At 41.2% G+C, this 27,466-nt stretch overlaps 1 protein-coding gene across 2 annotated transcripts in view; it reads right to left on the bottom strand.

The window, feature by feature from the left end:
• Positions 1-1,996: 1,996 nt before the first annotated feature.
• cdk6 (cyclin dependent kinase 6) overlaps positions 1,997-27,466 on the bottom strand; it is a 33,878-nt gene continuing 8,408 nt past the window's right edge. For both annotated transcript variants that reach the window (XM_059350102.1, XM_059350101.1), the window contains exons 4-8: positions 24,973-25,140; positions 9,655-9,764; positions 3,318-3,368; positions 2,692-2,827; positions 1,997-2,505 (exon numbers count right to left, since the gene is read on the bottom strand). In XM_059350102.1, coding sequence (XP_059206085.1) covers positions 2,353-2,505; positions 2,692-2,827; positions 3,318-3,368; positions 9,655-9,764; positions 24,973-25,140 — 618 coding nt within the window. In that variant the 3' untranslated portion in view covers positions 1,997-2,352. The remainder of the gene's footprint in view (positions 2,506-2,691; positions 2,828-3,317; positions 3,369-9,654; positions 9,765-24,972; positions 25,141-27,466) is intronic.

Raw genomic sequence — 27,466 nt, 5'->3', positions numbered from 1 at the left:
AATTCTATAATCATCTAAAGAGTTGGTGTAATTGGTGTAAGAATATTGTATGCCCCAGCATCTTTTAAAAAAAAATATATCAAGTAGCAACTTGATGAAACAAGCATATAAGACTTGTCAATAAAATTAAAATTAAATACAGAATATTGGCGACACTATTCTGTGCCGAATGTATTCATGTTGAATAGTGCTGGTGGGACTTTCTCCACCTATTGCAAGCCTGTGCATTACTGTAACATTCGGATAGCAAATAATAATCGTATCTTATAATGATATAAAGCCTGTGATGGCAGACTAGTGAGTGGCAGGAACATTTCTATTAGGTTTTTTCCATCATTGTCTCAGCACTGATATCAGCCCATTATGATGAGTTCCTTGAAGAGTGCAGAAACCATTAGAATCCCGCTACTGGTCTGCAGTTACTCAGGACATCCTCAAGGTGGCAGTATTATAATACATGTAGAACTGGAATGATAAGACAACATGGCAGTGAGTGGCTGGCTTGTGATGCCCCGTAATGTTTCAATAAACAGGTGTGTACATGAGCGTGCTTAAGTCAGTGGTAGTGCACACACTAAACGTTGTGTATCTGTGAGCGTGCTTGTACTGTATATCCGCTCACTGCACAGACAGGCAAGTGAGATCCATGCTGTCCGCCCAGGCTCCCTTGTGGTCCGCTCCCCCCAGTCAAGAGGTGCTCTTGTGAGGCTGAACACTGGTCATGAAGAGGCCTCTGCTTCATGGCCTCCACAGGCCACTACTACCAGTCAGTCTGAGATGCAAGTCTCTTTGCATTGTTAACACAGTCAATCATCAACATTGAACAACCTAAAAGCAGCAATTACAATCCATCAGTTCATGGAAGGAGGATAGCTTTTGTGCATTTTTCAGGGCTTGAGAGTGTTGGAGTCTTCTTTTTTTTGACACCTTCTTCACCCTCTCTTTAGGAGAACTTTCCTAGAGCTTTGTACATTGACTGTAGGAAAGTATTGGCCCCCTTGGTCTGTTTCACGTTTTGTTTTTATGTACAACACACAATCACAATTGGTTAAGCTTTTTTGACACTGATTAAAATCTCTTTAAAGTTTAAATAGAAAACAAATCCTGACAAGTAGGTGTAGATGACAGCAAGTGATACCCTTCTTAACTATGAAACAGTTAACTGAGCAGCGCGAAGGCTTTAGCGGCATCTAGTGGTGTGATTACAGACTGCAACAGACTGAACACCCCTCTTTCCAAGCTGGTATAAGAACTTATAGGCCTTCAGGTGATTTTTCACCGATATAGGTTATTTCATATCACATCAATGATATATATATATATATATATATATATACACACATATATATCATGATATAGCAAGTTTTCTGGTAATTAAATATAAAGTGTGTATGAAATACCCGCACGGTTAAGCTTACTTTTATACAAAATACTCAAATACTCTATGGTTTGCTCCAGCTATGCTCCACCACATGCAAGCATCAAACCATAAAGCATTGTCCCATTGCAGTTTAGCTGCTGGTTTTTCTGACATTTTGATAGAAACATAGAAAAATATTGACGATAAGACATTTTCATGTTGTTTTGGCAACATATATATATATATATATATATATATATATAGATATACACACATTATCACATCGCCTCGCCTTAAACTTAAAGTTTTGTGTAAAGAGGCATAAGGCCACAATAAGGTCTGCGGACACTGAAGGAGGTATAGGGTTCCCAGCTGAAATGGGGATTCAGAGCCTACAGCAACTGCTGTCTGGGTGCATTTCTTGCTTTATGACCAACTGGCAAAGAGAGCCACTGTTGAAAAATCTCAACATTTATGCTTGTGGGAGTAAAAGAAGTCTCCATCCATGTCTGGGTGCCACCAAAAGCTTTTGGACAGACAAACTAAATGCTTTGCAAAGGCTGATGTTAGCAAAATAAATGCAGCAAATCCTGAAAGAAAAGCTGCTGCCAGGTTAGACTTTTTTTTCAAATCACAATCCAGACAGAAGTTGTTGCAGGATTTGGAAACTGCTGTTCAGTCACATTCACCATGCAAACTGACAGAGTGAGGAAAGGTTTAATCACACAGACGCATGGCCTTAAATGATGCCAGAAGGTGCATCTACATGCCTCATTAGTAATCACTGTGTTTTGTATCTGTACATAAATTACATCCATTTCTACAAGTTCATTTCCACTTATACAGGTAATTTCATATTTTAATCAGTGTCAAAAAAGCTCAATCAGCACGCTTTAATTTTACTCTGTACAAACATGAAAAACACCAAGGCGGGGCACGCAGAATACTTTTTATAGACACTGTATGGGATGATTAAGGGTGAAGGAAGACTTTCAGGCAGTCCTCTCCTCCATAGTGGGCTTGTTTGTGGGGATGGGCTGGGCTGCGTACACACTTCTACTGTGGCTGTCCACACTTTGAAAATAGGGGTGGGTGAGCGCAGCGAAGGCAGATATCCTCCTGGAGGGGTTGAAGGCAAGAAATTGCTGCGAAGGAGAGAGGAGAAATAAAAGCAGATGAGGCAAACATATTAAAAAGATTGATCAATTATTGTATAACTTCAATATTATGATATGAAGAATGTATGGTTCATTTTGTAAGATTTTCTAAAATGGAAAATAACTGAAAACAAGTGAATTTTGATTGGTTTGAGCAGTGGCTCAACTACCTACCATTAAGAGGGTCCGTCCCTGCTCGTCCATGTCTGGAACCAAGTCCTCTATTGGCTTAGGGGGCCGGGGGGTGAAGGCACTCTGTGGTAGGGCCACCTCCTGGGGCCAGTCCTCTGCTGAAGGTACCCCAACAACGCTGTGGGGTGATAATGGTCATTAGTGCCTTCACATCAGCAATGTTTTAGCGTTGAATGCCTTTCCAGTTCAAATCTTTGATAAAATCCTCCTGTGTTTGTTGAATCAACTGACTGTTTTCTTGCAAGCCTGTTCAAGGGATGTAAAATGGTGCCATTACTATTTACCCTAGCAGAGAGGCATAAACTTATCTGGTTCTGATAATTCTGCATTAATTACAGAAAGGTAGTACGCTTTGCTGCTGCCTGTGTCCAAAGAAAGTACCATTTACCGGAGACCGGAAAAGTGACTTATACATCGGCACTTAAAAAAATTGGAACTATCTCTTTGGGCTCCACAAATTTTATTGCACTGACTTTTGATTGACATTTCTATAGACATTCCAATAAAGTTTTGAGAGCATTTTCCCAGCTTGTACATTCAGACTCAAGAAAATATAACATACAGGACCTCAGAAACTGTAAACAGGAAACGCAGCCAATTATACTTACTCAAAAATCTTCCCCAGCTGATCAACATCTGAGTTTCCTCGAAAGAGCGGTCTGGGGAGAGAAAATAAACACAAGATTAGACATTTCATTGAATTGGTCTTTACATAAGTTAAATTGCATTTTGGTTTCAAAGTGCATGTTATGTTCTTATTGGCCTACTTAGATACAAGTCCGAATGCTTACTATCCCACGGTTCACTGCAGACAAACGGTCCTAAGATATAAACTATTGGCTCAAGGCAAAGAGGAATGTTTGACTCTAAAGCGAGCGTTTGAAGTAGCCACACACCGGTAGCTCCATCTCATGTAGTCAAGATTGTGAAGCAGTGTTTGTAGTAGCACTGAAAAGGGGAGGGATGAAAGGAGGGAGGAGAGCGGCAGCAGGACTGCTGGTGGTTCCTGTGGCTTTGGGCCGTCTCTGGATGCCCGTGGGCGGCCATGCCTGCCCTGGCACCCGCACAAATTCCAGTAGTCATCATCAGCACAAGCCTGTCGGCCGCTACAGAGCAAAAGAAGCCTATTTATCCCTTCTGTGTGTGGGTGTCTGCTTTTGCTTTCTCTGTGTGTGAATGTGCGTAGGAAAGTGGGAGGGAGAGGCGTGTGACAGAAACTTTGTATTATTCTAACAGAGAGGAGGTATGGGAACTAGACCATCCTGTTGAAGTTCCTGTGACAGGAAATTAAGAGTTGCTGTCAAAGAGAAGACTTTCCTCTCACACTTAAGATGGCAACAACATGACTTTTATGAATGTGTTACTCCCAAAATAACAATATCCAGCTCTGGGGTCAGAGAAGCTTTTCTTATGTTTAAAATGATTAGTCACCAGCAGGTGTCAATGTAATGCAGGATACTGCCACATAAGTGTGTGTCTTTGCATTGTATATCTATCTAGGCACAAATACAGTTCAAGTGCACCCCTCTTAACTGAAGTCAACAGACTGGCGAGCCACCATGTGCTCCCTGTGTTTTCCCACTTGCAGGAAGCTTTGCATAGCTCAACACCCACACTTTCCTACAGACTCAGACACTGGGAAATTAGTCACACAGGGGTATTTTGCACATTTTTACAGGGACAGCAAACTCTGTCACATGCTTCAGTTCGGAAGTGGAATTGTGATACAGAGTTTGTTTCAATCATTCATAACTGGCATCCTTAACTAATGGATGTCTCACTGTTTCTTTCCTCGTGAACCTCTGACTGAAAGATGATCACACCACATAGGTCTTTTGGGGTAAAGTGCTGCACTGAGGTTTGAAAGCCATTTAAAGATCAGACCAAACCAGTTCTGACTGTTGCAAAAGAAGAAGAAGAAAAAAAAATCACCTACAGCAAAGTCATCATGCCAAAACAAGTAGGGCTGATAATTCCAAGAGGTCCATTTTTAAACCTGGAGTGGTTTGTTGGTTTGTTGGAGGGGGATAACTGGATTCACATAGAGCTGGCCACTGGCATGCACACACAGTCAACAGTCAAGTGCAAATGCACAGTTGCAGAAACTCAAAGTTAGTGTGTACAAATGCACACATGCACAAAAGGGATTGTTCCCTACTCTGAGATTTGAATGTGCACATAGGTACCAATGCACATGCAGACACAAACGGGTGGCAGTGAAAGGAGGACTTAGACTGGGTTGGGACAGGCAGCTGAGTCACGCTTCCTTTAGTGCCAACACAGCTCTGTCCCACATTCCTCTGAGACAACCTCTGGAATGTGTGTGTGCATGTTTGCACGTGAGAGTGTCAATCTGACTGGTTGGGAAACAGAGAGAGAAATGGAGAGTGTGCATGAGTGTGTTTAAGCCTGTGTCAGTGTAAACTGTGTGGACATGCAAGTCTGTGCTGAGTTTGGATGTATTGTACATGTGAATGTGTGTTTTGTAAAGCGCAAACATGTGCATGGAAGGTTGCCTCTTTGAGGATTTATCAATTGAGTTTCAAAGTGTGAGAAAGTCAACACGGATGTGGGGCCTCTCCCAGACCATTAACACAACACGTTCAACCTTTTCGATTGGAGGAATGTCAACAAGCAGGCGCTCTCTCCCCCATTCACTCAAACCATGACTCACCCGGACACTATCACAGCCATGCAGATGCAGACTTGCATGATATTTGCTCAAATTCCTTTGACAATGAGTTTCCAACTATTCTCGCTACAGTGGATAGTCATTAAAGGAGGGTTTCTTTTCACAATGGCATGTGTGATAATGAAAGTGGAGAGGAAGGTGCTTGGGAGAGTGGGCGGTGGGATGCTTTGAAGTAGCATGAGTCATGAGAAAGATGTTTTCAGGTTGGATTTGCATTTTTCTGACCTGCAGCATAAGGTAACAAGGTTAATCTGGGGTGTTGCTGCTCAGTGGGGTATCAAGGAATGTATATTTTCATTAACATTACAAAAACTGACCCAAATTTTCCAAACTACTCCACAGTAATGTCTTTGGATTGTTTGTTTTGACCAAATCAGTTCAAAACATATTACATTTTTTAAAAAGGAATCAGCAACTATTTGACCTTTTTCAAGATTAATAATGTCACACTAAAATATGACTTAATGTGGTAAATCAACAATTTCAAATTCGGTGATTGGACAAATATATTGGGAGTGATTTAGTCATTTTATTTAGCTAATTTCATGGTCTGCCTCCAAAGAACAAGATGGCATATCGCTTCTCTCAGGAATGCCACCAACAGCAGGGAGACAGTGGGGAAAAAACAGTGTGTAGATCCAGCATTTTTTTAACAACTAACTCAGCAAATTAAGGGGTGGTGATTGTTTGAACCATGGAAAAACTGACAGACTGTTTTGGTGAGTTTTACTTTTCTTTCTGTTGAGTGTGTTTTTTATGATGAGTTAACCAGTAAATTGAAGCTAGTCGTAGATCAGTGAAAGAGAGAAACTTGAACTCAGGTGTATGGTTGTATTTTACTGATTATTAAGATACAAAATACTTCTTTTCTGGACATTTTGTAAGTTTATTTTGTTTATTTCTTAGACTTAGTTAAGCCAAGAGAGCCACTTGGATGCATCTGCTAACTGAGAATATGGAGGAGGGGGGTTATCAACTATTCTCAGAGACAATTATACCACCAGTGGGGATGTCTGGTTCATTGTACCTGAGCTGCAAACCTATAAACAGTGTTTTCTCATCCTCTCTTGTTCTGCACTTTCCCTCAATCATGCTCTCTTTTGCTTTCTTTCATCGCTTCTCCCAGGTGCCCTTTAATCTCTTACAGGTGGCCTTTTAAAAAGCCATCTTAATCACCTGCAGAGACGGGGAGAGAGTGTATGTTCTGTTCATGGCCATCAAAGGGCCTTCCGCCTCAAGGCAAAGTTGGATGGGTGCCAGATTGTGAGAACACACATATCCACGCCGAAGCTTTTTACAGCTCATTGTGTCAGGGTGAGAGACGGAGTACCTTAACCGAGAGACACACACACACACACCTCAATCCTATCAGCCAGGAGAGGACAGCCAGCTTTTAAAGGGACACCATATCGTCTTTACATAATGCATACATGGTACTGCATGTTAATGCTTGCTGGTAGGATGTTCAATTACAGGTTAATTTGCTGCAAATTCTTTGGTGTATGTTTAACCATTTACACAGCCACAAACTGCACTTTGTGCTGTTCAACATGTGTTAACACATGTTGAGTTTGGCATGAAGTCCATTCACCTCAATAAGTCAAATGAAAGAAAGAAAAGGAAAATGTGGCCATCACTTTTTCATCAAATGATTGACCTTTTAACAGAGATCAAAAACATAATGTGTGGTAAAATGACAACTGAAGTGTTACTTTTACACAACTGGCTCAACAATGGTCTTCCTGGAAACCAGGAATGATAAAGACGATCCTTCACTCATCCCTCTTTGTCCTATTGTAATGAATGTGAATGCATCTGAATTAACTAAATCTTATCTTGCACTTTAAAAAAATGTTCATGTGCCACAGTTTTTACAGGTTACCAAATAAAGTGTGAACACATGCATGCACATGCAAGATGCACCAAGACAGACTGGGGACAGACTCAACAACACTGGGTAGTCCACAATGAAACACGTTTGTTTCACTGTAAACTGTATAGCAACTCGTGGTAGACAGATGAATGCCTTAAATGCACCATGACATAATTTTCCTCCAAATATTTCCTAATTCGGTATTGTGTTTACGGTGGTCGGTCCATATGGGGTGACTGCAAGGGCCATAGTGATGATAAACAACGTTAATGTACTCATTAAAACCATTCAGTGACCACCTTCATCCCCATATGGAAATGTCATCTTTCATTATGTTTCTCCACTTGTTTATCTGTCGTCCGTCTGCATACCACATGATTACATGGTTTCTTCACCTTGTGTCACCCTTTACCACTAGAGCAGCCATACTCCCACTGAACCCCACGTGCAGAGCGTGGGTCGTTGTGTGTGGCTGTGCATGTTGGGGTGTGAGGACGGTTGGGGAAGGAAGCATAAATTACAGACAGGGCTGCTCCTCCTGGCACTGTGCCCTACCTCAAAAAGACTGTTCTTATCTATGCTGTAGCACACCACTACAGGCTGGCTAGACCCCAGTTCACTGTTGACGAAAAGACACAGTTCTGTTCATACTTTGGCACATAAATATTAATATTAAATCAACGCTACGATAATAAAATATGTCCTTATGCCGTGGAAAAGCAGTTTTTTCCTTCCATAGGCAGGCAGTTGAAGCTTTGAGAGTGAAGTGGTCCGTTATTAGCTTGGCTCTCCAGTGTAAAGTTCGTTAGACCACAAACTGACAAATACCTATACCAAGAAGCAGGATCTTGACGTGCATGCTGCAACCACAGCACCCTGCCTGTCATTACTGTAATGGTTTGATAAGTCAACTGAAATGGGATTGCTCAGTGCTCACAATGCAGCTGACAGGTGTCATTATGAGAAAAAGATGACAAGTTTAAGAAACACCCAAATATCGAACTCTGTAACAACAGCAGCAGATTTTTCTGTGGCATATACTTAAAATTAAGTGAAGGTAAACAGGCAATGAAGCGATCAAAACGCCAGCAGTCTTGGGCTCGGGGTTACAGCTCTCATCAACCATAGACCCGCGACATTTCTACACACTTACATTCTGTATTCAAACAGTAAAACCTCTTCACAGGAAAGAAGAGATGGCAGCTGGCTTTTAGTGATACTATATATGGAGACCTAGTCACAAGGACATGCGCATGTGAATGTGTGTATACAGTATGTGCACATACTGTCACCTATAATCTGTTTTTAAAATAGTAAATGTGGTAAATCCATCAGTAAAGGCCTCTGATGGCATACATAATCCATAGAATAGCCTGACCACTGACACTAGAGACGGTGTGGCGAACTGGACATGGTTAAATGGTTTACCAAACTCAGATTTCAGACCTCAGTTAACCCCTTAGCACATCTGCCTTGTTTTGTTCCTTCAGAAGCTGTAGTGGGCTCAGTTTTAAAGCAACGAATAAGACACAAACTGCAACAACTGATATTATTGAGCATCAGAATTATATAATGACCTAAACACATACACTAAAGGTGTTTTAGACTGATTAAGATGCACACAATGCAGTGTTTATTCAGAACTCCAATTCATACTGAAGGGAAAACTAAAGCATCTAAATGAGCTGCAATTAGTTTACAGTAAGATCAATATGGTGAATAAGGGGCCCCTCTGTATGTAGCTATGAAATCTTGCTGATGTAGTTCAGCGAGTGTGTGGTCACTTCTGTCTTAGCTGCCGGTATGTAAGCGTTAAGTTTGCTTACAATGCAAAAGAAGCAAAGGGAAGGAGGAGGATACAATGGTGTATGAATGAGGGAAAAATGTGCTGCTACCGTTTTCACATCGACTGAAATAACGACAGGATGGATATGTCACTAACTGTCGGTTGGTTTGGAGAAAGAAATAAAACCTTCCAACAGAATGTGCCAACATGAGCACGACGTCAAACAGGATAGTTATGTTTGTCTGATTATCAGGCTAGAATAGTGGATTTTCTGGATTAAAATTGTATATTGTTTGGTGTGAGCTGGACAAATGAGGTTGGAGGTGCTGATAGATCTTTTGAGTGAGTATGTGCTTGCTGGGTTTAATCTCTTCATTTTCTCTGCCAATAGCCCATTTAACACGTGTCTATTGTGTTTGGTCGCCAGAGCTCTAACATCACACTGCATTTCCTTGTGATCTCAGAAATACACCCGCCAAGTGTGAAGTCGATTGGTTGAATAGTTATCCAGAATGTATGTACAGAGATACAGAAAGAAACTCTGATGGTGTAGTATCCGATTACTATAGTATCAACGGTTCTCTTCACTCTCACCTTCTCCTGAACATCTCAGCGAAGATGCAGCCAACACTCCACAGGTCCACTGGCGTGGCGTAACTGGACTGAAGCAGCACCTCCGGGGCTCTGTACCACAGTGTCACCACCTACAACACACGGCAGAAACACACAACGGTTAAACATACAAAGACACATACACAAATAACTCCAATCTCTTGCTTTTAGTTTTACTTGCCAGCAGCGCTGATTAAATGTCACCACATAGGGGGGACACATGCACACACACACACACACACACACTCTTATACACACACACAGGGTTAATACTTCTCTGCCCCCATCTTAGGCTTACGTAAGACATGAAATCATATCTGGCAGGACACGTCTCTCTGCTCCCATTTTGGTGTACCCACATCACACAGTCTTTCCACAGCAATCCACCAGGGACACAAAATACTGTGTGTGTGTGTGTGTATATATATGTGTATATATATATATATATATATATATATATATATATATATATATGTGTATATATATAATGTTATGTGTGTGTATATGTGTGTTAGTACCCATTACAATAATGTGTATGTTTGACTGGATTAAACCTGGCAGAGCTCTCATGTATGTTAAGTGATAACAAGAGGACTATCGTTGATATCAACCACCACTTCCCCCTTCGTCCTCGTCTTGCATCAAGCGCCCCTGCACCCACCTGTGGTAGAACGGCAGCCATTTTGTGCCACTTCACACCAAGCATGGTTTCCAAATTTGTCCCTGTAACTCTATTGGGAGTGTGTGTGTGTGTGTGTGTGTGTGTGTGTAGCCATAGCCTGCAGGAAAGCAGCAGCATTGTTAACAGCTACAGTAGGGAAAGCCTCCAGACAAAACTCAGTGACCCCTAGTAAGAGAGTGGACTGGTTCCAGGTGCTTTCCTAAACTCCAGATTTTTCCTACAGCTTTTGGCTGCGGTTCCTCTCTCAGGCACTGCAGAGTGCTTATCGGGATCTTAGAGACTGAGGCGAATGTTTGTAAGCAAAACGAGTGCAGTGTCACCTAGATATCTTTATTAGCTGGCTCGGCCTCTCTGCGGGAGTACGAGGAAACGATACCATGAGCTTTTAGATGCTGTCCACATGCCTTTATGTGTAATATGAGAGCAGGATGTAGATAGCCAAACGATTATAAAGTGAATCATGTCCTTGCTTATGTGCTCAAGTGCCTTGTGAGAAGTCACTTTGAGTCAGCAGTCAGGTAACTTTATGGTTTAAATACTTTTGGATGAGATTTCTTCCCCTGAAGTAGATTGTTTTTACAAATACACTTGGAAGTATCAGTGATTTTAGTGTGTGACTTTTCTACCTGCACTTGAATAATCCACTAATTCATCCTTGACTAATGTAATTACCACATATAATCACAAGTTATGGTATAGCCATGATAGCAAAAAGGCTCTGTGGCTGCCCTGTTGGTCTACCACTTTGTTTTACACTAAAATATCTCAAAAACCATCGGATGAATTGGTGCACAAAATATTCAAGGTCACCAGAGGATGAATACAGTTGACTTTGGTGAGCACTTTTCCATTAGTGACCATCATCATATCAAAGTTTTCAACTTCAATGTCAACTGCAACGCCCCCCAGAAGTGGCCTCAGAAAGTCGCTCACCAACCCTGACCTGAACATCCAACATGGCTGCTCCACACATCAATAGTAGTGTAAGCTGCAGTAATATACTGTTTATTAGCACCTGTCTGGTTTGTGTGTCATTAAATCAGTCGTACACACAGTAGGGTCCAACTTCTATCTGTGAAGATGTTGCCAAGGTGTTTGTATGCCTAAACATGGTGTAATGCTCTGTTATCACATGCTATTGCTAAATAATGTTTTCCAAACTTTTTGAAAGCAGTCAACTCGGGTGTGATGTCATTCCCAGCTCCAACTGAAGACTTAAGGTTGGACACAGTGCTGCTATAAGCTAAATGCTAAGCATGGCTGTAGACTCTTGTCTTGTTAGGTGTATAAAAAGTTGTCAAACTGTGACAGAGTTTCAACCCTTTTCTGACTCTGTCAATTCAGATAATTTGACAGTTAGCTATTGATATTACTTAGATAGACAAATATAGTATAATACCATTATACTTGTATCTTCCATTAATCTAATTTTTGGCTTCTTATGCCCTCATTAGATATGACCGATAGGCAGAAAGGGGGGAGGTTGAGGGAGCATGACATGCAGTAAAAAGGCCTGAGACAAAAGTGTAATATTTTATTACCTAACCATAATATGCTAATAATTAGAAAGTGGCTTTATTAAAAGTTGTAGCTATAAGTTTCGGACATCTGAAGAAAACTGACCAAACATTACCCCAAGCTGGAATTCTAAAGCAGGGCAATCAACAGAGACCGATAAGAGGAATAAAAAGTTTGGTCACATTTTTTCTGTTACACTGAATGACGCTATTAATAGAGCCGGGGGCTGCATTTTGCAGATGTGTGATACTTTCTCATCTCCTGCTTCCTGCTTCAGTGGAAATAGGGAGGAAGTTGAGACTAGTTGGCTGAGACGTGTCTGCTGAGCCACGTGACCAGAAATGAGACATAATGAAGAGACTTACTGTTTGGGTCATTGAAACATTTTTAGAACAGTGAAACCTCAGAGAAAAACATGAATGGAAGTTGCACAGCTGCCCATATAGACATACAATAAAAGGTAACTTGTGTTTTTTCAACACAGGAAAATTCAAGGCTGCATTGCTTTTATTGCCTTTGTAGAATTATTTGTCACTTACTTTGGTTTTAATTTTAGGTCCTCTGCAGCTTGATATCTAGTTAGAGCACCCAGCATATCCATACCCCTCCTACAAACCAACACTTGGCACAGCTACAAGCATTAAACATTCAGGCTCTTGTTTAAAATGTGGATGGACGCACAAGTGACAAACGACCAGACCAACATCTCCCTGTAACTGTTGCAGCTGCAGGCTAAAATGCATGCAACTTCTGTCTGTTGCAAGGAATTTGTCTGGCTGCAGAGTCAAACGTCAGGGCTTGTACAACTCACACGCACACGTAGAGCCTTCTAGGAAGAACCACAGACCTAGAGCTTGGGGTATATCCGCCTCAGAGCAATACAGAGTTATTCGAAAACCTTCGCCACAACTGCAGATTAAGGCATATATATCACACATGCACGCATTTACAAACACACCGGAAGATAGATGCTTTAAGCTTACTGCAATCTGAAATTACATGCTGACTACTTGCACTACATGAACTCATTTTATAGCAATGTATTAGTGGCAGCAAGGTGGTCTTTCATTCTATACATGTACAGGTGCATCTCAATACATTAGAATATCATGCAAAAAATCAATTTCCAGTAGTACTTTTCAGAGGCCAACATATTAAACATACTTTTTTAATATTGGTCTTTTGTAATATTCATTTTTTTTCATTAAATGTAAGCCATAATCATTATAATTAGAAGAAATTAAACAAATTAAGACATGAAATGTTTCATTCTGTGTGTAATGGATCTATATAATGTGTTATTTCCCCTTTAAATGAATTACTGACAAACTTTTCACCTGTATACATGTTTGAAAGGATCTCTTTTTTGTTAATTAATATCGGGAAAAAATAAATAAAATAAAAACTTGCTCGCAAACTCGCCTGTGAAGTATTTATCGATGCTGTTCGTTTGTCCAACAATTGATTGTCCGAATGATGAAAAAATTAAATGTACTTTCGGTAACTAACCAGGTTGTGCTGCCTATCAAAACGGTGGGTTTTAAACTGGTGCGCCAGGCCAAATTGAGTGAGTACATGTGAAACATAACGTAACGTTTTATTGTGTTTTTATACATGCTGCTAGCATTTGCAAGTCATGCTGATAGCAGCTCTGGTCACAGGCTATGTGACTGACCTCTGCAGCGTGACTGGCGTTTCCCCTCCAATGCCTGATTTGGTGTGAATCCTTGCACTGTGATTTTCTGCACAAATCCCCTCACCACCAGTTGTCACTTTCCAATAAGTGGCAACTGTTTTGTGCCAACATTTGTGAAAATATTAACTCGCGTCCCCTGGAATGTCTCATGTCAAATGTCAGATTCAACGTTTCAAGGTGCTCATTTTCACTTCTAAACAAACAGTCCACTGCCAGCATTGCTTTCCACTCTGAACCCCCCCCCTCCCTTTCTTCCTACCTCCTCCCTCACTCCTGAATCTCTTGTTCCTTCTATTAAACGCTTCTCTTTCTGTCTGTAAATCCCCCTGAGTCTGTAAGACACACGTGTCTGAAATGCAATAAAGCCTACATGCAACAGTTGGAGAGCCTGTAATATCCATGAATGCATTTTTATCACGCACAGTTTCAAACTCTCCATAAAAAAACTCAACTGACTTCGTGTTAAGGAAGTCTCAAGTTTGTTATATTAAATGTCTCAAAACTATGACTCTGACGAGGGAACATGCTATGTACTAAACACACAACTTAATAACCGTTTTCATGGAGATGATTATAACAACACATACTGTTGTAAAAAGAAATATTCCCCAATTGCAATGCTGTTCTGAGCTTTTTTCTGTCCTTTCCCTTCCTCTTCTTCCGACCACGTTTGCATTCCTTAAGTCTCTTTCTCACCCTTCTCATTCTCTGTTCTGCTTCACATATCCCTTCATTACCCACTCCTGCTCTCCCTCCTGTGTACAGGCTGCAGGGAAACAGATGCAGACACATGCATACAGTATGAAGGACAATCCGACACAGGGAAAGTGAGTCAGCCCTCAACTGTGCATTACATTGTTTTGCCCTTAGGTCAGCTGCTTTGAATTTTCAATCCGTCTCTCGGTCTATCTGACACCCTTCTTCCCTTCCGCATGGTAACAGAAAAGCCAGAGAAGGTCAGATAAAGCCTCTGGAGAAAAAAAAAAGTCAGAGTCAGTGAGAGAGAGACAGAGAGTGTGTGAGGCTGACTCCAGATTAAAGGACAACATTCTGGAAATTCCTTTCTGCTGAGAGCATCCTCCCCCTCACAAGCACCACCACCATCCTCCTCAGCCCTTGCTGCTCCCCGCTCCGCTTCAGGGAGGAAATGGCTTCTCCTGCCCCAGAGGACCTCCAGACCTCCTGGGCCGGACCTCCAAGCCTGTCTGACTTGCAACATCCGGACCTGTGCCACCAGCGCACTGTGCATGCTCAGTGGAGGACAAAGACATTGGGGTTGCATGCATGTCAGTGCGGGGGCGTTTCTTTTGTGTTATGTGTGAGCACTTGCACGTGACTAAGTGAGCACCTGCTTTTGCATGGATTCATGTGCTTCAGTGCCAAGTGCTGTGTGTCTGCAAATGTATGCAAGTTATCTGCAGCATGTGTTTGATGTTTAAAGGATCTTTATGGGTTATTCCAACGTGTGTCTTATTTTCACATAGTCTCGGCCATCATTCCTGTCGGTAATAAAGTACTGTACTGTAGCTGGCCGCCAAACCCAAGCTAATTCCAGGAAACATTTAGCTTAGCTTAGCATAACAATTGGAGATTGGCTAGCCTGCCTCCGTCATCCGCTTTGCAGCACTTCTAGGATTTAGCAATTAATAAGTTAAAAATAAGATGTGATAACTAGTGATTAGAGGTGTATGTAGGTTGGGATGCCACGGTGAGGAAATTTTCCCACCGGTTAATGAACTTCTGACCAAACCATTGTTAGTTTACTCTGCACATTTAACATTAAAATATATTTGTTGACAACACTATCTGTTGACTGCTTATTTTCAATTTTATATCATTATATTTTCTTCCCCTTGGTTTGAACAAAATGGAGCAGGAGCAGTGCACATGACTGTGGCAGTGCTTGCTTTTATTTTTAATAAATTAGCTCCATGCTAAGCTAATAGACCCCTGGCAGGAGCTTCCCATTTCATGAACAGACAGGGTGGCATCTATCTTGTTATCTAACTCTTGGCTAGGAAGTGAATAAATTAATTTATTAAATCCCAAACTATTCCTTTAAAAAGCTGCCTTGCTGACATCATGACTGCTTTGCTTGGTTTATGTGCTGTTGCTGTATTCCCAGGTCTCAAAATGACTGATGGGTATGATGGAATATGATATCACTAAAATAATCCCCAAATTGTAATAAAATGGAATTATCATAATAAGTGAATTATGTCAGGTTGGTGGGAACCACACTCGTCACCCCTCGCCCATATCCACTTCAACGCCGCTACCATGACGCAAACATTTTCCTGTCACTCCCTATGTGGACTTCCGAGGGGGACCGTCACCGTGACCTGATGCCATGAGGATGAGGCCGGGGCTTAAGGCTGCAGCGCCTGGGGCTGATGGAGCTTGGCCGGGGGCCCGTGTTTACATTCCCTCTTACTGAGGAAGCCCAGGATGAAAGAGCACCACTGCACACACAGACACATACCATCCACACACACATGCACGCTCACAGACAAGTACTTCGGATGCACCAGAGGCCAAATGATTGCTGTAATTGACTCAATAAGAGCAGGATTGGAGGTTTTAACTTTCAGCAATTACTGAATAAAGTGGAATAAACTTGCAGTGCAGTTAAGTCTCTCAGGTAAATGGCTCGACTGTTTCATGCTTTCAGTTTGATTACATCGCTCAAAGCGATCCAGCACAAATTAAAGTCTTCCTATGTGAATCTAAAGAAGGAAAACGGATAAAGGCTTCAGAGTGTAAGCCACATATGGGAGAAGGCGAGCGGATGTTATAATAATAATATGAGCAAAACTATGCACGCTGAGAGTACAGTGGAGCTGAGGCTGTAATGTTGTGTCTCCAGAGAGGCCCCATTCGAAGCTCTAGCAGTCAGCCATGTTGTAAACACCATTATTTCACTCCTCCCTCACTTTCCCCTCTTTCTTTCTCTTGTTCTGCAAAAAGGACAATTTACAATCTCAACAATACAACTGCATCAGGCCAAGAAAGGAAATAAGGACAAAGAGAAAGAAAACATTTAAAAAGGGATACAAGGGCAAAAGGTAGAGGCTCGGGGAGGGAGAGACAGAGCTACAGGGCTAGAAAGAAAAGTGCAAGAGCAGCACACAAACTGTATACAGTAAAACAGAAAAAAGGGGCACTACAACTGTTGCCAAAGTATGCACAGTGTACAGGAATGCAGCATGGGGCCCTCGGCGAGCGAAACAAAGACAGCACAGTCAGTGGCTCTCTCTCCCCAGTGCTACCACATCCGCACATCATTAGCTGGAAAATTCCTGATATATGCTGTAATTTTTTCTCTTTTTTTCCTCCTTTTCCTCTTGCCGTTGCTGGTACAGACAAGGCTTTAATATCCAGATGCCGGTGTGCAGGAGTGTGCATGTGCACCATACACACACCGGTCAGTACCCCCTTTTCCCCACCTGGAGCATTGCCAAGAGACCATCAACAATTAATGCAGTGAAGTGCAGAGTGTGTGTGTGTGTGTGTGTGTGTGTGTGTGTGTGTGTGTGTGTGTGTGCGCGTGCATGATTTTTGCACACAGGAAATATTAAATAAATCCTACTCTGTGCATTTGAAAGTGTATCTATGTGTGTGCAAACATTAACAACAATGTGATCGTCTGCCTTTGAGTGTGTGTGTGTGTGTGTGTGTGTGTGTGTGTGTGTACAGTATATCCCTGCTCATATACGTGTGTGAACTCTGTGTGTGTGTGTGTGTGTTTGCTTATGTCAAATTGGGGCCAGCCCCTTTGCTCCAGCCGGCTGCAGTCAAAGCATAGAGGAAGACTTTTCCTTTTTTTCCCATGCGGAGCTGTTTGAGGAGATATCTAAACATTCCCAGAGTGCGCTGCACGTGCTCTCCTGCGTGCAGTGCAAGGGTCCCCCCCCCCTCCCTCCCTGCTGCTGCCTGCCTGCCTGCCTGCCTTTCTGTCTGTCCAGAGTAGAAACACATTGTCTGACAAAAGAAGAGATTCACAGATGCGACTTTCCGGTTCATCCCTGGTCATCACTGACAGTTTTATTAGTGTCTGTACCTGAACAGTAACCATGTGCTACTGATGCTTGCATGTACTGCACAGCATAAATATTATGGAATTCCTAATATGTGTTTGCAAGAGAGGTTTTCTTAAAATCTGTCTTAAGAAAGCTTTAAAATAACAAGGGCTAAAAGAGCCATTATCAAGACATTTTATCTGCATGATCACCACTATCATGTATGATTATCATAACTTGTGACAAGTGAGAACACACACAATCTACACTTTCCCCGAACCCACACCCACAGATCTTTAACTCACACTTTGAGTCAAACAAGGGTCCAAAAATAGGAGACACTCTCAAAATGAAAATACAAATCCCGACTGAAGAGTCAGACTGCTTTTGAAAGCTTTTTATTGTGAAAGCCTGTCTGCCGTTTGAGCGCGGGCAGGAAATCTGGTTTCAATTTGTTTAATGTCGTCTGAGATATGGGTGTCTTATTCTGGTAAGCGTTGTGGGAGGGCTATAAGCAGAGGAACTAAGGGGAAGAAATGGGAAAATACCTTTGATCAGGTAACACTTTAACTCCCCTGCATGTCACTGTAAAAAAAAAAAGTTTACAGGAAGCTATGACAGTGACTGCACAGACTGTGTGGGAAGACACTATTTTTAAATAGCTAATAATAATAATAATAAGAATAGCAACAATACCGGGTTTATTTGAAAGAGTCTGGAAAGGTTTGAAGAGTGATAAAATTCCCTTTTGCTATCGTGTAACTCAATAACAGGCTCAGTTAAGATAAGCTCCAAGGCAAGACAAAAAGCATTTTCACCACTAATAAGCTTATCTTGTCATCTACTGTGAATTATATCAACCCCTCTGTTTATTTTGGTTTCCAACTAGAAAAACACAGAGTTCGACAACAAGTGCTAACACAATAGTCTGGTGGCATTCCCCTCGAGTTTTCCGGATCTGAATTGAAAGGCAACAACATGCGCATGACATGCATTAGAGTGGAAGCTAATGGGTTTCATGGGACCATGCTGTCAGCCTCGTACTACAATAGTTGCCAATATGTGGCTGGTGAAGATGAACCATGGTCAGGTTACTGGAGGTTAGATTTTGAAAACACACCTGGCCTAACCTCTTCTTCTCGGTCACTTCAGGAGAAAGAGACGCATTCGCCAAGGATCTTATCTTACCACTAGGGGGCGTACATGGGGCTAAAAGGTCCCGAGCTACGGTAGTTCCTGGTTTCATGAAATGCTCACAACGTCCATAGTGATTGACTGATGTGTGATCAGGCTACGTCAGTGAATAAATTAGATTTATCTGTGAAAGGTGTATTTTGGTTTAATAAAGAACACTAACATAAGGTTTTTCCCAGTTCATCAGCACTGCAATGTGCAAGTGTAAAACCCCAATGCCAAAAAGGAGTTGGGAAGCTGTGAAAGATTGAATAACTGAATGCAATAATTGGAAAATCCTTTGTGACCTACATTCAATTGAATGCAGTAAAAGACAAGATATCTAATGTTTAAACTGGGAAACCTTTGGTTTTTTTTGTAAATATATGCACTCAATTCTGAACTTGATGCATTCTGTTATTTAAATTTTACTCCGCGTCCCAACTTTTTTGGAGCTGATTGAATGGTTACTTAAAAGGTGTTGTCAATTAAATACACTTTGACAGATTCAGTGAAAATCTCCTCATGTTCTGCTAGCTCTCCGATGTCCATTCACAGCCCGGGCTTTGTAAATGGGAGACAAACAAACAAAGGTGTCTCCCACCGAGCCGCACGTCACTTTTCCGTTCATGCTCGTGCACACAACAGGGGAAAGGCCTTGGATGTGTGAAGAGAAAGGCAGTGGGAGTGAGAGGGACAGTAAATCTGGCACATGCCAACGATCTGAAGGAGCGCTGGCAGAAGGCGTGGCGTGTTTAGTTGTTGAGTTCAAATATCAGCAATCTTTCTCCCGAGTCACTGACTCCACCGTTAACTCATCCGCTATATAAAATATGCTTTAATTTTTTTTTCATGTATTTTTCCAAACCGCTGTTGCAAAAAGGTGCAATGCAGGAAAGCAGCGTAACTTGGGAGTCTGAGCGAAGCTCCTCTCAGCTTTTGTTCTAAAAGTAATAACTCGCTCCTGAGTCCTAACGTTAGTACTCTCCACCCTCGGTCGGCTAGGAGCTACTTTATAACCTCAGGAAGTTTTAGTAATGCGTACCCTGACTTTAGCTCGCTCTGTCCTCATCAGATGATGAAAGATTTCCTTCTAACTTGTTGCATCTAGCAGAGTCTTTGATCAAACGTGTCCAAGTTTGTTACAGTACTTGAATGTTAACAAGCCATGTTTTAACACCGCATTACACAAAAGGATTCAGTAACGCTGCAGCAGACTCTATTTTGCATTTATTCCAAATTGAAACAACATCAAAAGAAATGGTTTTCCCTAAAGCACTTTAGCAGAAATGGGATCTCAATGAAATGGACGGAAAGAAAAAGACCCCTCTCCCCTCTTTTCTGGTATGTCAGATTAACCCATCAGCTTTTCCCATCTGCCTGTCACTCAGAGCAGTACAATGAGCCTGTAGCCAGACTGGGGTCATTAAAAAACCATCAACAAAGCAACGGACCTCCAGGGACTGCCAGGGGCAGCCTAATCTGGACCCCAGTACCAACCCAATGGGTGGTCTCCCTCCCTCTCTCCCGCTCTCTCTATCCCTCTTTCGGGGAGGGTGAAATATGTGCAACACGGTAGGTGGGGGTGATGCCGATGAGGCCATCAGTCAGAAGCAACCATGCATGTGCAAATGTGCCCGGACTCCATCACACATGTTTTTATACACACACAAAGTACAAGTACAAAGTATTTCTGTCAATGACATATTAACAAGCCGGCACGTTGCTAGGGGAGAAAGCAAATTCATCACAAAAAGAGAAGTTCAAGCAATGCTGGTAAATCATCAGCAGAAAGTACAAAAGTGCTACTTTCAGTAAGTGACACTGGGAAAAAAGAGGAGCCAGGGACTCTTTTTGACGACTTTATGCAAATGCTCACTTCAGCCATCTTGTCATTCTAGAAGTGCTAAATGAATCACTTTGAAAGTGAGAGAGAAGTGTCTTGTTCGCTTAAGCAACAGCAGTTCTCCAAAGCCCATCTGTCTGCCAGTAACGGTGGCATTAGGTGACTAAATAAGCAACTGCTGGTCTGTTGGGCAAAGGGGAAGATCCTCTTAAATGCTCTGTGTATTTGTGTACATGTGCACTGCATGCAGCGTAGATTATCTGCTTTTATTAGCAAGAGGAAATACTTAATGGATGAATGGAGATTGTGTGTGTGTGTGTGTGTGTGTGTGTTGGACTGATAGGGGGATTCCAGACACAGGAACATTCATCTAGAACCAAAGATCCCGTGCTCACATTGCAGCACTATGCTCCAGCGCATGCGTGCACTAACACACACTCACACACACACACACACACACAACCTCCATCTCATTTTTGTGGCACAATCTGTACAACCAAGAAAGGAAATGAGTGTGTGAGTGTGTGCATAAACACATTCACATGTTAAGTGCCTCTTGGTATGCATGAGTAGTTTCGGGGACTGGCTATGTGTCGTTCATATCTGAAAGGTGAATTCCCGGGTAAGTATTCTACCCTCGACAAATGTGCCCCCGTCTAGTCATAAATAAAGCACAACACGAAGACAAAACCTACAGTGAAACTGAATATTGTGCAACACTATGGAAATTATGTGGTTAGTTACGTCATCCTCTGAGTAATATCATTAATCTGAATGATAGATAATAGAAATTATCTGGAGGAAATAATGACTAGTTTTAAAAAATTACCCTTGATAACAATACTAAGAATTTTCAGGTTAGGGACTGGATTATAATCACACATTACTCAAACAGAGAAAAAGCTTGGAGAAAAGAAGCTATGTTTTGAAACTCAACCAGTCACAACTGACTACAATCTGTCCTGATGTTTCTAATGCAAACATTTATAATTACTTCCTAATAACTGTTGTTAAAAATAAATTCAAATTAAAAACTTCCTCACTCCTCTAAAAATATTATACTTTAGAGTGTACAAAAATTTACTGTAATGTGTCGTCTCAGTTTTCTGAGATCGATTTCTAGATGAAACAAGTCTTACATGTATTTTGTGCATCTTTCCTGGTGTGCAAAGAAATACAGTATAGACGTCAGCTGTAGAAGGGAGGAGCACCTGCTTGTGTCCACGAGCCCAGCTGCTCCTCTCGTGTGGCGCACTGACATTGTGTTGGTCTATTTTGATGTTGTGAGCAGAATAGAAGTTTGCATTCTTTCCCAAAGGATGTTTATATTTATCTAAGATGGGCAGATGCTGCACTACTGGCTGAGCCCGACTTAAGATCCCATGAGCTTTGCTTACTTGGCATAATTTAAAAAAAAAAAAAAAAAAAAGACCCTCATCTTGCTCCCAATCCCCGCATCGTCAGAATGGGTGAGTAGCATTAACTTACAGTATATTTCATATAGTATCTCATATCAGTGTCACTATGTTCACACAGCAGTTTGACACCTATCAAAATAAAACTAACCTTCTACATCTTTTAAAAATTGACCAGTAAGCTTGTACTACAATGAACCCTCTACAGAAAAAACATTTCAAAATGAATAGCACAAACCCTAAACCAGGGTTCATACTGATTTAAAGAGTACAACTTTAAAGCACTTTCAAGGTACCTAGACCAAAACTTTAAAAACAACATTTATATAATTATTACCAACAGCAATGAACATATACTGACACGTTTAGTTTGTCAGCTGTTTATATTAACTTTCATTGTATTTCGTGACCATGATTATGATGATTATTATTATTATAATGAGTAAAGGAACAACACAGTGCTTATGTTGCTATCAGCTAGCTCAGCTTGTCTGGTGCGAGACGCCAGAAGACAACAAACAAATATGACAATGGAATGGTTTCGTTTTAAATATTGACAATGGGTTATGTTGAAGAAAAAAAAATCAAGCATTTTTCAAAGAGTATATTCGAATCAAAAGCATATGCCTAACCTAAAATGCAAAAATTATCCTTTTCTCAAACTTTTAAGACTTCATATGCAGTTGTATACATGTCGATTAGCAGGAGCTGAAGGTACGGGTGCATATACAGCTATTGGAATGTGAAACAGATCAGAAAACCTTTTCTTTTCTAATAATAAGGCGACATGTCAACATATTCGATTATACAACATGGCGATGCTAGCGGGCTCACCGAAAGCGGGTCTACCGATGCCACTTTCCACAACTTATAAGTTAAAAGCAGTTTGTGAGTGTAAGCAACCATAGAAGATGCCTTGTTGTGAATGAACGTGTCCGTGTGACTGTGAGCGGTCAAGAGGTCCTAGTAAAAAAATACAATGTGTACTGAGAGATGCAGACTTCTCTACAAAATTTGCTGTGACTAAACCAACGATTGATGACTTTAACTTATTTCTGAACCATGAATTTTGGTTCATTATCAATGTAAGAAATTGAACAAGATACTGGTTACTTATTGGAATTAATAATAACAATATAAAAAAGTTCAGTTCAGCCATTCAACCTGACACACATATTATGATAAGTCCACTTCTGCAGACTGGACAGTTGCCATAACACAAACAATATCAAAAATATTGTTCATTTAAATTTTCATCTTCATTTATTCCCTTTAGAAACCTACCCATACAGTGCAATAACATAATAATACAAGACTATTAGAGTGCTGTTTTGTAGCAGTGAATCATTATATACTCCAAGGTTGTATTATTATCTTAGATTACTTGAATAAAAAAAAGGTTGAATGATTAATGGTTGAGGTTATGGTTACTATTTTTGAGATAGTCAACCAAATAATTAATTTACCATTACAAAAACAAACAATAGATTAGCCAAAACAAATAACAATCTATAGTAACAGCCCTCCTCATAATTACAGGTTTATAACAAGGTACTGAGCTACTGTTGCTGGCTACCTTAATTAAAAAAAATTCTCATCTCACCCTATTTCGAGCTCTTCCAAAGACTCCTTTCAGTCTCCCTCTCCATTTTATCTGGTCATCAGAGCCCAGAGCTCAACAGTTGGACATAAAAGTGCCGACAGTGGAAAGGGAGGGGTGTCTGTCTCTCCTCGTCTGTCCCATCCCTGTCTGCAACAGCCACTGAGGGATTCCTGAGACAGACCACGGGGGCCCTTGGCTCTCACTTTACACAGAGAAACCCTATCATTTGGCCCAGTGCTGCAGAGCTACCCGCTGATGCCCTGTAAGTGCCCGCTACACCACATTAGACGCTTTTCATCTAACTCTCTGGAGATGGGAGGGTAGCTCAAGCCAGCGTGTGTGTGTGTGTCTATCACAAAGCCTTGATGAGATTTAAGGTGTAAGTTTGAGTATCGCAAAAAATATAAATCTTCAATGATAAAAGCATATATGAAGAGACATGGCCACATGCAGGTATGCACAAACAGACACACACAACTAAGCAGACTTCATAGACTGTTCACAAAGATCCTACATTTTCTTGTTCAGTTATACAGTATTCGTATATTGAAAAATGATGAATTGATAGCGGAGTGAAAAATCGTAGTGAAGGGTTCGAGAGAAAAGGAGGGCACACTGGTAAAGGGGTTTGAAAAACTGCTGTAATTCTCACAAATGTTTTTGCTGATAATTTATTAATGTGATTTTAAATGTGCTGTCTTTTTGGTTGCACATTTACTTTTAAAGAAATAGAGGGGACTGGTAATTCAAGGGTTCGATGTAAACTTTCTAAGTTCTGAATAAATTTGCTCTATTTTCTACTATTTTAGCTCCTTTGGAACAAAAGAATAAGGATGCAGATGTAGTACTGGAGGTCATCTCACATTGTGGACAAATCGTGCCCTTATGTGCACAGAGTTTGGTTTGGTTTCTGTCTCAAAGAGGTTAATAATTCTGCGTCATTAACTTGTGGTTCTGCCTTCAGCAATGGGGTCGAGGTACCTTAAGCAATGATTTTACCTGCAGACTAGGCCTCAGTTATTAAGCTGTAACATGAGCACAGATGTTTCAACTGGCCATAATAACTTGCCCCCCCCCCCCTGTTTGTTACTGTAAACAGTTGCAACTGAGCCCAACTATTTTAAGGGGCCTGTATGACATCACAATACCAATATATTAGATAATGTAGTACCCCCCTTTCCAAGTCTATTTGTGTCAATGACCTAGTTAAAACATCCTGTGACCCACTTTTGGGTCTCCATTCAGCAGTTGTGAACTTATGGGCTCAGTGTTTGTTTTGAGTCACTGTGTTTTAAGGAACTATTGGAGGAGCCCTACGGAGTTCAGAAATCTGAACGACATAACTCACCACAGAGGTGAGTGCCATCTGGAAGCTGTAGATGCGGGCGAGACCAAAGTCGGCCAGTTTGATCTGTCCTCCGCTGGTGACCAGGATGTTCTGGGGCTTCAGGTCACGGTGAACCACGCGGTGCGAGTGCAGGAAGTCCAGCCCCTGGAGCAGCTGGTACATCATATCCTGTGAGACAACAAAACAGAAGGAACAAAGAGAGAGAGGAGGGGGAATTTTATAAGCATGACAAGGACACATTTGATACAGTGAAGTTAAAAGGCGGATGACATAAGCCTTAGGATATTGGAGTCATGACAAGGTTTAGAGTCATGACACTGATTGAGCAAACAGATCAGACCAGATGGTCGAACATTGATATTTTATATTTAATTAGTGGCTCTGAATGATTAAATGGCACGTGATGAGTTTGATTCCACAGTAACGCAGCGCTAAATCTTGAAAAACGTCAAAGAAAAATAGGTCAATGACCCCACATCAACATTTTAATTCATTCTTCCGTCAAGCCAGGCAACAAAAGGCCTGAATGACAAGGCCCTGCAGTGAGAAGTTAAGTATAAAGGCTGAGGCATTGTGGTATGGAGGGAGTTAACTAGAGGAGGCCTGTGTCTTTTCTTGTCGACTGTGGCAGATGTTTGATAACTGACACACGCGTGATAGAGGCAGAAAGAGGCCCCGCTCTGTGCAAGCATGGATCTCTGTTTCTCAACAGCTGTCCTGCTCCAGTTAACTGGCGCTCATTCTCTTTTTATACCCCAAAGCTGACCTCAGAAATGGCCGTAGGCACTGCATCCACGACACTCTAGCAAAAGTAACGCAGATAAACTATGTACAAACCAGCTTAGACTTGTTCTTTTCAAACCGAAATACTCTCAAACAGGTCCCGCACCTGTAAACAAATAACAAGTCATTACAAGGAATGGTGGCCAGGTGGTTTCAGCAGCAGCTATCGTTTGGATTGTTGTTGATAAAGGGAAGTGAAGTAAAGGGAGAGACGTTTCTGCTTAAGGCACATAAACAAACGTTTATGTTAGTACTGTGCAATCATGGAAAAAACAATCATGATTATTTTAGTCAATATTATATTATTATAATATTACTCATTGACTTTGGCAACAACATGCATTAATTGAACTTTAAAAAAAAAAGTATTTAAATATAATTCAACCTATGAATTCAACTAAAAAACGAACATGAGATAAAAAAAAATAAATCTACAATACTATACGCATATATACACACAAAAATTAAAAGTTCATTTTCAAAAGCACAAATAAAAATTGCACAATAAAAGTAAAAAAAATAGATATCTTATTGAAACAACCCAACAGCTGTTTGATTGATTCTCACAGGAATACAGCAAAGAAACATGGCAAAATAATTATTTAGGAAAATAAATAAAAACTGAGATATCCGTTTTAGAGAATGAACTCAAATAAAACTCAAATAATAAAATAAAAATAAATTAGATCAACTATGTCTTAGCGTGCACTTCCTCCAGCCCTATTAAGCAGACTATATTTTGGTTAACTATATTTGATATATTCCAGCCATGAACCTGCAAAAATAAACTGGCACAAGCACACAACTGTAAAGGAAAGACGAGGTGCGCTGAATTTTCTAACACAAGACAGAACAGGGACATCATTGCGAAACACAAAGTGAAACAATAATATTTTTATCTTGATTGTCTTGTTTTCATAATCATTGGAAGTCATGGTCATAATTTAAAAAAATAAATTTTGAATAATCACCCAGTCCTAGTTTATTTATGTAACAGTGTCTCCAAAATCATTTAGTCTAAAAGTGAATCAAGTGCAGTAGAGGAGATATCATGGGGATAGGACAAGAAAAGAGACATTTGTAGTAAAATGCTGTAATGCTAGTGTTGGTGTGTTGCATCCCAGCCTGTACACCTCCCTCCAAAACACACACACACTCCCTCCTATACACACACACATGCCCCCTATGCACACCCCTAAAAGCCTCCGCCAAGACCTCACAAGTGACATGGACCTGAGCCCGCAGCTCTATTCACTGGCCGACCAGCTGGTGAGTGAGTCAAAGGGGTCTGCACACTCAAGCAGAAAACATTAGCAAACGGCGTGGTGCTGGCTGCTGTGCTGGCCATAGAGGAGGAGACAGGACGCCCCACACAATGCTGTGGAGATGGGCAGTGATGTGTGTATGTGTGTGTGTGTGTTTGTATACACACAAACTGGGTGTCCCTCTGGGTCTGTGTTCACAAAATATGTGTGTGTCTAAATTTCCATTTGTGTGTATGCACCTCAGACTGTGTCAGGGTGCATCAGCATGTGTGTGTGTGTGTGTGTGTGTGTGTGTGTGTGTGTGTGTGCCCTCTGACCAAGGGCAGGCAGGATGCATAAACAGACCTTCCTTTCTACATCTCCATCCAGCCATGACCCAGCGAGGGCAGCAGACAGACAGGGCCATAGGAGAGAGGCAGGCAGTTGGTTATTTTGTGTGTGTGTGT

Source organism: Centropristis striata, chromosome 14 (assembly GCF_030273125.1).
Source record: "Centropristis striata isolate RG_2023a ecotype Rhode Island chromosome 14, C.striata_1.0, whole genome shotgun sequence".
Lineage (NCBI taxonomy): Eukaryota > Metazoa > Chordata > Actinopteri > Perciformes > Serranidae > Centropristis > Centropristis striata.
Note: the sequence above shows the minus strand (reverse complement) of the source record. Positions and strands in the feature narration are given on the sequence as shown.